The following is a 14,398-nucleotide window of genomic DNA, read 5'->3' as shown; positions in this document are numbered from 1 at the left end:
GCCAACCCAAACAATCTGTCATATCACTTTGAAATGAAATGCAACTCTTTTCTGTGACAAAGGTCATGGAGTACTGGGTGTCTATTGGGAAGAGGCTTGTTTCACCTTTCAGAGCTGAAATAAATGCATTATAAGAATTCACTGGTGTTATACACTGGTCAACAGACACTGTTGGCTTACCAGTTTGTTTACATGTCCTAAGACCATTTTAGCTGTTTCCTCCCTCCTTGGAGCTTTCTGTTCCCTCTGTTACTCTGTGAACACCCCCCCCCCCCCCAGCTACCCGCAGCTATGGGGGGGCTTGGATACCTGGAAACTGCCATAGTTCAGGGAAGCACAATAAAAATGTCAAAAAGGTGAAAAAGGAGCTTTTTTATATTGATAACATTTTACATATCAAGTAGAAATTACATCTAATATTTTTTTTTACATGGATTCATGAGGTAACAACATCCTTTCTTAGATAAGAAAAAATAAACACGTTTTGTACCAGTATGTTTAATTCTTTCCACAAATATACATGCAGGTGAATCTGCCATAGCTTACTGTAGTTATTCTTGAACTTATGGTGTGTACGTGAAATATCATTATTCTTATAACCTAATATTTTTGCATTCACAAAACCCGTCAAGTTAGTCTGCCATACCAGTGCTGGTCCTGCTTAGGTCATAAAGAATGCGTTACTTTAAATACAGTCGCCTTTACCGTAGATCAGTGTAAAAGGAAGTCTTTTTTAAACTATTTTTGTGCTACACCCCCCTTTTGCTTCTCGGAATCCTACCTTTAATCTGATTGGTTCTGAACATGCGCTTACGTAGTCTACAAGCTGTTAATAAAGTCAAATAACTGTTCATGCATACGAGGTGTATGTGTATCTTTTGTGAGCGACCTCGTCTAGGAATTGCACGATGTGATGTATTGGTGAAATTTAAAATGGAAAGGACTGGGAGTATGCTTTTGCTGTTTGGTAAGTGAAATACATATCTATCCATTTTATGAGTTACATTATAGGCAGTCACTATATAATTATAACTGTGTATACAGATGCAATGTGTTTTTAGTTACAGCACAGAATTTGAATTTTTCGTTTTCTTCGTTTATTATCGTTTATTAAAAAGTGGACCGCGAATGTATTATTATTATTATTATTATTATTATTATTATTATTATTATTATTATTATTATTATTATTATTGCGTAAACATCCCATATGACAGTACTGTGGGTTTACAGTCCACAGTCTTCCAGCAGCTACAGAACGGCGGGTTCAAAGTTTTGCTCACGGGTGAGCCGGAGAAAGACAACAGCTGTCAGTAACCTCCAGTCGGTATCTCCGAGTCTGAATCTTTAAACTGAGACGGATGTCAGTGGTATTTTTATTGGCACTAACTTACGGGAGCTGATTTCGCTGTTGATCTCAATAGAACTACACTTTTCAATCTTAATTCTCTACATTTAAGGCCAATGAAATGTCACAATGTATTTTTCTGTAGCACGTATGTTAAACCAGTGGCAGCAGTCTCTCAGTTGCGTGTCACAGACCCCGATTAGTCAGTGGCGGCGTTTGCCCCACGGTGGCCCCCCATGCAAAGCCCCTATTCCCTGTACCAGTAATACTACGATACCATGACTTTCAAACACAGCAACAACGACACCATTACATGTATTGCATTTTACTACATCAATCACAAAAAACAGAGATGGTATTCTGAGCTGCCCTGGTACAGAGATGGTATTCTGAGCTGCCCTGATACAGAGATGGTATTCTGAGCTGGCGTCAGTGTAGATGTAGTTTTTCTGAGCCCTCATGGCATCAGAGATGTTCATTTCTGAGCTGGTCTCAGTGTCGATGTTTCTCTTCTGAGCTTGTCTCAGTGTAGATGTTTCTCTTCTGAGCTGGTCTCAGTGTACATGTTTTTCTTCTGAGCTGGTCTCAGTGTAGATGTTTCTCTTCTGAGCTGGTCTTAGTGTAGATGTTTCTCTTCTGAGTTGGCTCAGTGTAGATGTTTCTCTTCTGAGCTGGTCTCAGTGTCTATGTTTTTCTTCTGAGCTGGTCTCAGTGTAGATGTTTCTCTTCTGAGCTGGTCTCAGTGTACATGTTTCTCTTCTGAGCTGGTCTCAGTGTAGATGTTTCTCTTCTGAGCTGGTCTCAGTGTGAAGATATTTCTCTTCTGCGCTGGTCTTAGTGTAGATGTTTCTCTTCTGAGTTGGCTCAGTGTAGATGTTTCTCTTCTGAGCTGGTCTCAGTGTAGATGTTTCTCTTCTGAGCTGGTCTCAGTGCAGATGTAGTTTTTTGAACAAAGAAATTATTTTGTACAGTACAGATATACAGCTACCTTATGTAATTTTCTTGACCAAATTTGGTCTTATTTCCCTAACGCGATGCGTGGTGTGAGACAAAGCACATTAACAGTTAACATCTGTGTTCCTTCTTGACTTCACCAAGTTCAGCAGAAACCCAGATAACAAGAAGTTACACTTCAGCATTAATCATGAATGGCTATCATTGAGGAGGCACAGACCTACGAAATCTTGTAAGATTCCAGGCAGTTCAGCAAAAATAATTAACAACTGTTAAAAACAATGGTGTGATCAACCTCCCAAGGCCATGGCTGTACTCTGAGTCCTGAAAACCCAATGTTAACAGGCATGAGTGCAGTTCAGACTACTCGTTCCATTCGTATAGTGTGTTATTATTTCTTACAGTGTGGTAACCAAAGCAAACGACCAAGGAGACACCGGGATGATACTGAGAAAGATAAGAGCAGGGCAGCTTTACCAGGGTACAGCTGAGCCAGGAAGGCTGTGGGTGTTGTATCGAAAGCTGTTGTGATATTTCGTTAGACCGAAGATTGCAGGGTGTGTCCGCTTCCCGTTACTAATGCTTCGTTAAGTATTAATGACACTGTCGTTTAGTTATGCAATAGGACTCTGGTTAGAGTGCAGTACTGTCAGTTAGTTGACTGTGTCGAGAAGTTAATAGCCGATTTAAGTAATGCCCTCTAATCTAGTTTTACTGCGATTACAAACCTGTAAACAACACCTTTAGTTAAAGGCAGATGTTTTACTGGTGCTAAGCCAGCTGGTTCCGCTGCTACCAGTAGCTGCACAAAACAAGTTATTTATATAAGCACCCATTAAACTTCAGCCCCGATGTTAATAGCAGCAGTAATGGGCTACATTCTCAGCTATTTATTCCACATTTTCAAACAAACAAGAAACAACTTAATACTTAATTCAAGCCCTTGACCTAAAAGTCTTAGGCGTTTATTTCAGGTTTGGTAACTTCATTCGGTGAGTTCTCCTTTCTGAAAAAAAAGTTGCCAATGATGAATTGGAGTAAACAGCTTTGTGAATTTAGCCCAGACATCTTTTAAATGATCTCATTTGCTTTTAAGAGGTGTTTTGTTTTTTCCAACAGAAACTATTTCTTTTGGCCATTCTTTGTAGTGTGGTGTCCAAGAACATTCTGAGGAAGAAAGCCACTCGTTTCTTCTCAGGTTTTGCTGCCGTGTGGATTTTTTAATTCTTATTCTTATTCTAGTCTTGTTCGTATTATTGAACTAAATATTAGCTGAATGTATATATTTACAGTAGTATGCAAATTTATCAGAACACCCCATTGCTTCTTTACTTTTCATTTGCTGTGCATATGAAATCAAAACACTGTAACTGAAAATCTTGGAAAATTGTGAAAATAGGCAAATTAGTGATTGTCTAATGCAGTGGTTCCCAAACTGTGGGTCACGACCCACTGGTGGGTCGCAAGAGGGATCAGGGTGGGTCGCGGAACCAAACAAAGTAAAACATAAACATATTTTTAGTTTGAAATTAATCAGAAAATAATTACTCGAAATATTTTTAATCTGAGAAAACAAAACAGACAAAAGATCACTACTCGACAAATACATTAGAAATTAATTACAACTATGTAGTCCCCCACCACACAAAAGCTGTGGTTTATTTCTTAGAAAAAAGCAGCAAACTATGGAAATTGCATGTTCCTTTTCAATAGTGTGTCAACATAATTTTAAAAGGTTTACAAAACTTGAAAATGCCGCTGATTTTGTCACTCAAGGTTGTTTTAAAAAAAATCTATTTTTGTCTGCTTGTTAGTTTTTTTTGTTTTTTTTTTTGCAGCCAACACATTTACAGAACATCGAAACATTTTTTAAGATTGTTTCAATAGCGACTTAAGTTTCAATTGTTTGAATGTCGTTTGACCTTTGACGTAGCGCAAGTACTTCCAAGGTTAGCTCAGTTTAATAGAACATAAGAAATAAATAGCTGTATGAGAAAATGCAGTGAAAACGAGCGTCCATATTTAGCTGGAAACGAGGTATTCTCAGCGCAGTAATACGCTTTTAGTTTTGGTTTGAAGGCAGCAGGAGCATAGCCTGTTTTTGTTTTTTTATTTTTTTGTATTTGCTTGACAGACGCCCTTATGCACGGCGACTTACAGAGGTAACAAGTTATTACAATAAGCAATACAGCTTTTTTTCTGTTTGCACTTTTTTGTAAAATGAAATTATTGTGCAGAGTGTGTTTGTTTCTGTAGGTTGTATACGCATATTTGCTTTGTGTTTGTAGTGTATACTGTCCCTGACCACATTCCGGCGCCTCCTTAAGACTCACCTCTTCAAAGAGCACCTGTAGAACTCCTCTGTTTGTATCCTGGGACACTATCACCCTTCATGTAAATGTGCTTTATTTTGCTCTTATCAGCCCCTATTTTACTGCATTTAATCCTGTACTTCAGAATACTGTAATCTGCCAAGTTTTTAACCTGTAGTACTTTGTATTTAATCACATCCTGATGTAACTATCACTATTTAATCATATCCTGATGTAACTATCACTATTACCTGCTGTATTATTGAATTGTGGTTTGTCACACTTGTACTTTACTTGAACAAAAGTTATCGTATTTCTTGCTCTTATTGTATTACTTGTATTGTAACGCTTGAAATGTTTTTGCTTACGATTGTAAGTCGCCCTGGATAAGGGCGTCTGCTAAGAAATAAATAAATAATAATAATAATAATAATAATAATAATAATAATAATAATAATAATAATAATAATAACTACTGTTAAAATATAAACAGCTAAAAATGTTCGCCTTGCTTCACTCGGCACCGTACATTTTCAGTCTTGGCTGCTTTGCTCTGCTCCCATCCCTGTGAATAAATGCCAGACGATGTAACATTGCAGCTCGCTGAACGGCGTGGTAAAAGACTCACGTTCACTATTCAAACTGATGAAAGCGACGACGTGTGCACAGCTCGTGGTTTTCCGTGCGGCATCATGAGTTTATGGAAGATTTTTTTCAAAGCCTCCGAAACGGAAAAACGTGGCCATAATAATTATAGGTCGCCGTTTTGACTAAACATTTCAAGTTATTTAAAAAACGAACATTGTTTTACCCAAAGTGCAGTTGTGTGTGTTGTATTTCTATCGGTTATCCTCAGCAGTGAAACACAAGGGTGTGCCTGGCAGCACCAGCAGGAAAGCAGAGTGAGTGGATGCAGTATGCAGACGAAGCGCGTTTTACAGACACACGTGTTGTATTTGTGCTGGTAGCTTTTCTGTTTTACTTGATAAAATGTAGCAAGTTACTACAGTTACTATTATAATAATTATTTTCTGTCTATCATTTTGTGTAAATAGGTGATTTTTAAACCTTTATTCTTACTTTATATTGCTGCACTTTCTTGGTTGGTACTGTATGTATATGCTTTTACACACTATCTCACGGCATGGATCCCAGAAATGATCTGGCTACTCAGGTGAGTCGTGAGTTGGGAAAGTTTGGAAACCTCGGATCTAATGTAATTGATGAGTTTAATAGGCCACACATGCAATTAGTTTAATTTAGTAAGAGGAAAGGAACGTGTAGCCATACATGGTAACATGAATGAGACTTTTTAGAAGTTGTTTAAGATGTCTCGTTAAAGCACAAAGTGGTCTCACATTTTCACACGAGTGCCTGTTGTTTCTATATCACCGATTACTGACCGAAATTCTCACACCCAGAGGTTTTCATGCAGGCTAGGTATCTAAAGGATATAAATGACAAATCTTGAGGTGTTCAAATAAATGTGTATACGAGCTATATAAAATGTGTTTGTGTGTGTGTGTGTGTAGATAGATAGATAGATAGATAGATAGATAGATAGATAGATAGATAGATAGATAGATATAGTTCCGTCTGTTGATTTGCTCATGTTTCTCACAAGTGGCATGCGTCATGTCCTAAGGTGTAAGTAAAACACAGATACACAAGTTCTTCTTAGAATCAGGTGGCCAGGCCTGCGGAAGAAGCAGTCTAGTAGGTAGAGATGATGCAATAAACGATTAATTGATTATTGGTTTGCCTCTATTAAACATTAATTGATTGATTACTCGCACTGGTGCACTATTTGGAGCATCACATATTGCTTTTATATTGCTAGCACAAGAGTCCACACTAGTTTTGTTTCTTGCTGTTGTATAGTAAAGTGTTCTCAACGCATTGTCCATTGTCACCCGTCCCATATTCCACGAGGACATTTCTTTATTTTCTTTCACAAGACGGTCACTGAGGAGATATTAAACAAGCAGTCTTAGTTCATTCAACAGCCAGCTGCTTCCCCTATTGACCCATAAGACACTGCTGGTGTAAAATGACCTAGGAAGAGAGGCATGGGAACTGATAACTTCCTTTAACCTGATGTAGCACCATGTTTATTATAACATGTGTGTCTTTCAAAACTGCACATTTCAGACCTATGTGGCCAAAGCAGGTTTATGGAGTTATTTTGTTGGCTGCAATCACTTTAAGTGGAGATCCTGAAGCCTCTCTGGCTGGTTCAGTACCCTGGACAGCAACCACAGAGGACACTTGTTAGTTGGCATTGTGCAACCCTTTGGTCTGTGTCTGTCTGCCTGCTGTTCGGAAGAGGAGAGACTCGATGGGACGCTCTTAACAAGGTAATTGACAGTAAGTGGTGCTCATCCTCTGCAATTGCATTTAAAAAGTATTTATCGGCAGGTATTAAATCAAAACACCCCATGTTTATGAATGTGTTGATTTCAAAACAAGAAAAGCTGACCTTTCCTCACCTTTGCAATCAATGGCACACATCTAATTGACTGCTTGCATGTGGCATGCAGGAATATCAACTGCAGGAATATCAACTGGCTCCCCATTAAACCTTGAGACAGACCTGCCCTGTGACAGTCAAGTCAGATATTACAGTTCCTTGGAAACTGGTACAAATAAAAAGGCACAGATATAAAGGGGTTTGTAATAGTCAACAACAAGGATGCAACAATTCTCATTTTTAAAACAGGAAATAAACAACCCAAACTGTTCATTTAAGGTGGTGGTCCGCAATGTGTTCACATGGGTACATTGGTGCCCACAAGACCAGTGCTGTGCCCGCGATGGCAGATGACTTAATCCGGAATGCAGGTGTCATTTTAATCCGATGAGAAAAAAACTCAAATGTGCTGGTGGCCAGAAAACCTTTTGAGAACCACTAACCATTAACAGCCCTAATAACAATTTCATGTGGAAAGCGTCGGGAGTTTCATTCACGGTGTCTGTAATGGTTTCATGTCTGGATAAGCTGTTTTCCTCTTGAGAAGTTACCTAGTTGTTGAAAAAAACATTTCTTAAAACAGTGCTTAAAATTTAGTGAATTACGACAAACTTTTCACTTGCTTCAAAACCAGGCCTCGTAACCCTTGTGACTGTCTGCTCTGAGTCTTGTTAACAAGCAGATGTATTGAATTCATTTCCCTTCTAACTGATGCACTTTGTATACAGCTGCAGCCTCTTTGTCAATGTTAATCGAAGTGGAGGGGATACAAACAGTGCCACAGACAGCATGCTTTTTGACTTTACACACCAAGAGAGACTCAAACGAGGAAAAGTCAAGCCCGCAACGACAGGTAAGCGCTCTCAATGAAGTCACTGCTACCCGATTCATTGCATCTGTTCAATTAGTTTAAAATGACCATGTTGGACATTATGAGGTATAAAGTGACCTGAACTTGATATGTTTTGATAAGCAGACTGCCAGTAGTGAAGGAGGAACAGAGAGCATTCGCTGTCCGGATATTCAACCATCAGACATGGAGAATAGCACCACGCCACAGGAAGAGGAACTAGCCATCCTGGAAGTGGATCTTTTTGACCGGATTGAGATACAAACAGTAATGAACGTCTCTGAAAATGCAAGCTGTCTTTGGGAACACGACAATATCACAAGGCACTGCACTGTAGACAAAGACAGGTACTTGACAGTTCTTTAAAACATGTTCTTTAAAGGTGAGGGAAGTACAGCTTATCTTTTGAAATCAACACATGAATGATACTTCTTAAAGGCAGTTCCGAGTAGGAGTACCAGCACACCCCTAGTTATCAAACCAACACTGTATACCTGTACAGTCTAGTTTTCCAGTGTAGTATTCATTTGAAACACATCCAGTAGTGCGCACATTTATTAGAACACCTCAAAATGTGTCATTCAGATCCTTTAGATAGTTTGACAATTTTCCAAGATCTTCAGTTCCAGTGGTTTGTTTTCATATGCACAACAAAGCAACAGAAGCAATGGGGTGTTCCAATACATTTGCACACTGCTGCATCATACTAAAAAGGAATGTAAGTATGTTTTCATCTTCCCTTGCAGGAAAACCTACTCCTTTCTGATTTCCCAAGCTAAGGAATGCCATGCTGGAATGCACCAGCTTTCTTTCCAGTCCAGCAGCGTTAGCTATTCCATGAGGTTTGCAGTCCGTGTCAGAAGTAAGTATCTGATCAGTGCGGAAACTCTACCAGCTTTTGACAAAACAAATTAATGAGGGGAGAGAAACTCAAGTACTCAAAACCAGTATTTCATAAATATTTATTAATACAAAATTCTGATCACGTGTTTAATAAATCATATTCAGTTTAACTTCCTAGACCATGGCTGCTTTTTGTGTTATTATATACTTATTTTAGTTGCTTCAGAGTTTCTACAGCTTCAATGAATTGAACAAAAAAAAAATCCTGTTTTTTCACTCTGGAAATCTGGTAACCCTAAAAGTGACCCAAAAGTGAATTCCGCTTTGTCATTTGTACAGACCCCCTCAGCTACAATACAACTTGAGCTTCTTCTTTACCTGCTTGTTTTTGAACGGATCTACTTTCTGTCTCCACAGCTCCTCCAACAGCTCCGGTACTGAGAGTATTGCACAGAGAAATGCTTGGGTTCCCTTGTAAGGTCCAGTGCTCTTCTGAAAGCTACCCGGAACCAAAGATTGAGTGGATTCTGTGCCAGGAATCAAGGGAGAGGTATGAAAGAACCCAACTATCTACATTTCATTTGTATGTAAAGGAAAGAGTGATTAAGTTCATGTAGTTTAATGAAACATGCCCTGGGAATCCATTGTAGTTTTACTTACAGCACTGCTGTCGCTCGACTGGCTAATAAAGAAATGACTGAACAGACAACACCAGGGATGAACATACTTGGTGGTTTTAGTATTGCATGCAGTGTTAGCATTGAAAGTTGCATGCATGGGTTTTGTCCTGATAACAGTGGCGAGGGTGTGTTTCTGTTTTTTCACACTTTCTATAGTTAAACTGGTAAAAAGGTTTTTTGCTGCTACAGATTAGCTGTCTGTTTTTAACACAGAGGTACCCTTGATTTGAAAGTTATAACCCTCAGATTAATGTTCCTTGGTGTGAGAGTCAGTCCTCTGAGGCTGTAATACATTGGACTTGGAAATTGTAGCAACATGAATAAAACAAATGGTGAACTTTGACATGACATCTTCACAGGGCTGACTCTTTATATGATCGTTATATGTCTCTGTGGAAAATCTATTGAATGTCTGAGTAAGGCTGCGGCTGCATTCATACTGTGCTTTGATATTCCAGTTGTTTGAAGCTGGATGGGAAAATCATAAGCCCCTTGGAGACTGCTGATACTTATGGAGTCCGTAAGAAAGTCAGTTGGGTCTGGGGATCGGATTTATTTCAGTACAATGACATACGGTGCTGTGCTGAGAACTCTGCTGGCAAAGAGTGCTCCCAGCTTCATTCCTTTGGTAAGCGTGCTAGCATTTGTGTTAACATGAATTACGTTAAAAGAAATGTACTCGAAAGTGTGAAATATAATTTCAAATTACGCAATGAGAAATAAACATCCTAACAACACTTGAACGGCCGGGTTCACATTCCCGATTATCACTGATCTTGGACTAACTCGTGTTATTTTAGTAATCCAAGACTAGTGCTAATCGGGGTCTGTGAAACCAGCTGTAAATGAAATGCCTGCTGTGGTTATTTCTAGTTTTGTTACGTTAGCGGGTGTTTTTCTCCTTTTGAAAAAATTGAAAATTAGGCTTTGTTAAAAAAAAAAAAGTTACATTCTGAAATATCCCATTTGTCTTATCTAATGTCTTTTCTTGTTGTACAGTCATCACATCGTGGTAGTATTAGTAGACCACAGCATTGTCAGCAATGGCAATATCAATGGCAATAGGCTACAATGGATTTATATGCTCCTGATACCGTACTATGGTACTGTAATGAATCAACAGTGTGTATTGGATCATAGCACTGCAATACCTACATTGGTACCATTCTACCAGTGCCACAAACCATTGTATCGTCTGCAAAGCTCTGTGTAATTTGAAGCTATATTTGAATGTTTTATGCAATGACTTTATAGTGAATCCTTCCCAATTGTAAGGGTAATGTTACTTTACATTGCTGATTCAGAATCAGAATACACTGCTATTATTCAACCAGACTAAATATTTCAATTCAATTCAATTCCTTTTTATTTATATATCACCTTCACATGTCGGTTACAACAGAATACAAGTATGCAGTATCAAGAAGTAGAAAAAAATGCAAAATAACAGTAAATAACAATAATATCAATAATAATAACAATAAAACAAACAAACAAAACAATGGAAGAAAACAAGAAATGACTGAGAATGATAGAAACAACACAAAGATCACTAAAATAAGCAAATCAAATAGATACAAACAATTATATTTGCAAGTCAGGTTAAAGAGGCTCAATTATAAAAGTAAGTCTTTAGTCTTGACAGATGCAGTTTCTCTAATAGAAAAGTTCCACAATCTGGGGGCATTATAAGTAAACGCACAGTCTCCTCTCCTTAATTCAATTCAATGTATTTTATTTAAATAGCCATCTTTCGTTTGCTTTGTGTTTTTCCCAGAACTCCCTTCCAGGACAAAGCCAGAGGTTGCTGATACAAACGTAATTCTTAAAGTTGAAGAAGCTTTTCTGTTACGATTTAGTGTTCCAGATACTGATGGGCCTGTGGAATTATCCTGGACTCCGGCTAATGCAACGAAACAAACAATGGTAAAAAAAAAAAGCTTTTGATAATACTGTTACATATGAATGATAAAGGTGTTGCTGTTCATTCTGATTGGGGATTTCTTATGATTGAACTAGGTACCGTTTGAGAAGGAACGGGCACATATAAACAAAGTTCCGTTTGACATAGTTTACATGTTCCTTGATGCTGTGAAAAAAGAAGATACTGGCACTTATTCTTGCACTTCAAAGACCAGGACAAAATCTGTACAACTTTCAGTTGTTGGTGAGTGAAAATTTCAAAATACATTGCTAGTGGGTCTTATTTCAAGACACACACGTGTACTATATCTTACCTAAATGAGCTCATCAGGGAAGCCTCTAATCGTTTAATAATTCACATAACAGTGGATTTCTTAATTGTGTCTGCAAGTGGCTCCCCTGGTAAAGGCATGACCGCGTGGTGTGCAGGGTGAGTCACAGTCAGGGGAGCACAGGTTTGCATCCTTCCAGGGACAAGTTTCCAATCTCCACTGGTGATTCCCATGAGTTAGGGATGCAGTGTGTTTGGGACTGTTTCTCATCACGCTACTGCAGCCCCCTCGACAGGCCAGGCCCAAGCGGACACCTGCAGGGCTGGTCTTTGTCCTCCAGGGGGCTGTAGCGTGTTGACATCCTCTGTGGAGCTCCTGGGGGTAAAGAGGTGATTGGCTTGGCGGTGGGATCAGAGGACGCCCACTTCAGTTCTCCTGGACTGTGGTGGGGAGTTCAGGAGAACCTGGACCTTCTAAAAAGGGGTAAAATATAATAATAATAATAATAATAATAATAATAATAATAATAATAATAATAATAATAAAGACTGCTACCCCCATGAATGCAGTACCACTCCTGGAAGTCGCAGTTGACATCCAGTACGTTATTTTGGTTATTTGGACATTTTGTTGGGAAGGGTTGCAGGATAAGACTGAAAAGAAACTCAACGAGGCATGAGCCAGACCCTCTGTCTAATTTGCCAAAAGGAATACGGAATGTGATCACTGAAATGTTTGTTTGCTTGTCTAGAACAGGGATTCATCAGTCTCACGCACGCGGATACAGTCCGTCACATTGTTGAAGGGGAGACGGTGTGCTTTACAATGGAGTTGTTTGCATACCCCCCCGTCCGCTGCAGGTGGAGTTCTCAACAGGAGCCACATCCATGTGTGGCTAAAGGAAGCAGGTACTACTCAGCTTAATCACTTCTGTGTTGTGTTTTGTATTCAGGAAGTGAGAATGAGGCTGGAGACAGGTGGCAGTGCGCTGATGGGAAGTAGTGTAATTGGTGATCTGATTAGCCTCACTTTTACAATCGATAGCCCCTTTCTGGGAAATGAGCCTTGTTTTTGGAATCCTGTTTCTGTAAGTTCTCTGAATCTGTCTCGTCAAAGTCTGTGGCAGGCCACTTTTTATTTCAAATAATAAAGAATTGAGACACCATAACAAACAGAGTGCCACGTCCAGCAGCCGTGACTCCCTGACTGTAGCCCATGATTCATGGTTATTCCTTTATGATAAACTACAAATGATACCATGACAGCTGGTTGGAAATAACTCAAACGAACTCTGAATTTAAATAAAACACCAGCAGGGTAAATGTGGAGTTGCATACTGTCAGATCTGTTGCTGCTTGTATGATTGAAGTAGATCCTTGTCTCTGAAAGAATGCTCTTGATAGACAGGGTATAGGGAGTCATTCACATAAATGCAGCTGCAGAGCAATGACAACGAGATTACAATAACAACATTAGAATCGCAGCTAATACTGCAGTGCAGGGATGGACACTTAAATGCATGGATTATTATTATTATTATTTTTAATTGACAGCTTGCTCTCAAATTAATTTTCAGTATTATATTTTGCACATTTTAGCAGTTACAGGAGGACCTATAAATTCTGTGACCATCATCAGACTCCAGGGAAATATGACTTTTACGCTGACAATAAGGACTCCCATATGAACCGATCCATGCGGCTCTATAAGAAAGGTAGAGTAAAGAACAGACTGGTAAACACCATTGCTTGGTTTTTTAAACCACAAAGACTTGGCTGCAGCTGACCCTGCTGTGTTTTGTTAACATGATTCCTGCAGAGAAACCTCGCCTGAGCTTGAAGCCTGAATTTGAGGGGAAGGTGCAGTGTATTGGAGAAGGGTACCCTGCACCAGAGATGACCTGGTGGAAATGTGGATTCAGTGACAAGTAAGTCATGACCAACGAGAGCGAGAACGAGAGCGAGAACGATGGGACACGACTGTTATCTCTGCAGTTTTTAGGAAAACAAAACAAAAGTTGAATCAGACTGTAATGTTTTTAAAATAGTATTTTACTAAACGTTTAACCACCAAAAAAAAAAAAATGTCCTGTTTTATGTGGATCTTGATTTATTACCATATTTCTTCAAAAAGTTGCATCATTTACAATATCAGCACGTATTGTAAAACACAGTAATGGAAACCTGAGTGTGAAAATCATTGTAATATTAGAATAAAAGCACATACATGAAATAATAAGATGACTATACATCATAAAGCAAGTCTATTTACACATAGAACATGTGTCTGATATTGAAATGTCCATTTACACAGAAGGGTTAAACATTTCATCAATTAAATGCAAATTTACAGCCTGAGGGAACACAAAGCCACTTTCTCAGGAACAGTGGTTTGAAACCTGTTTGAGACCGGGAGATCTAGTTTGAGGAGACTTTGCTGTATCAAACCCCAAGTCTCCTCTGGTGTGCCCTGAAGCCTAGTCTCCTGAAACCAAGTTCCAAAACCATAAAATGGCGTCGTGTTCCCTCAGCTTTATAGAGCTACTTGATCCTCCTATGAAAGATATCAGATATCTTAGTTAATGCAATCTTCTAATTCTTGTTTCATTTTATATATTATTTTTCTGTTTCAGTCATCACTTCCTGGTGATTATAACTCAGAAGTGATTATAATGATCATATGATTATAACTCAGAAGTGAAAAATACCCCTGTGCCCTCAATAGAGCTCTCAACATGTCCTCTGTT

General features: G+C 38.9%; 1 protein-coding gene across 5 annotated transcripts in view; it reads left to right on the top strand.

The window, feature by feature from the left end:
- The first annotated feature begins 874 nt into the window (after positions 1-874).
- LOC117407344 (receptor-type tyrosine-protein kinase FLT3-like) overlaps positions 875-14,398 on the top strand; it is a 28,064-nt gene continuing 14,540 nt past the window's right edge. For 2 of the 5 annotated variants that reach the window (XM_059030707.1, XM_059030702.1), the window contains exons 1-11: positions 875-967; positions 7,813-7,937; positions 8,058-8,281; positions 8,681-8,796; positions 9,195-9,327; positions 9,916-10,085; positions 11,235-11,383; positions 11,477-11,624; positions 12,404-12,560; positions 13,251-13,366; positions 13,471-13,579. In XM_059030707.1, coding sequence (XP_058886690.1) covers positions 934-967; positions 7,813-7,937; positions 8,058-8,281; positions 8,681-8,796; positions 9,195-9,327; positions 9,916-10,085; positions 11,235-11,383; positions 11,477-11,624; positions 12,404-12,560; positions 13,251-13,366; positions 13,471-13,579 — 1,481 coding nt within the window. In that variant the 5' untranslated portion in view covers positions 875-933. Of the gene's footprint in view, positions 968-4,145; positions 4,465-5,974; positions 6,972-7,812; positions 7,938-8,057; positions 8,282-8,680; positions 8,797-9,194; positions 9,328-9,915; positions 10,086-11,234; positions 11,384-11,476; positions 11,625-12,403; positions 12,561-13,250; positions 13,367-13,470; positions 13,580-14,398 lie in introns of those variants that run through there. The other 3 variants (XM_059030703.1, XM_059030705.1, XM_059030706.1) reach the window with 3 other exon arrangements.

Source organism: Acipenser ruthenus, chromosome 9 (genome assembly GCF_902713425.1).
Source record: "Acipenser ruthenus chromosome 9, fAciRut3.2 maternal haplotype, whole genome shotgun sequence".
NCBI lineage: Eukaryota > Metazoa > Chordata > Actinopteri > Acipenseriformes > Acipenseridae > Acipenser > Acipenser ruthenus.
Note: the sequence above shows the minus strand (reverse complement) of the source record. Positions and strands in the feature narration are given on the sequence as shown.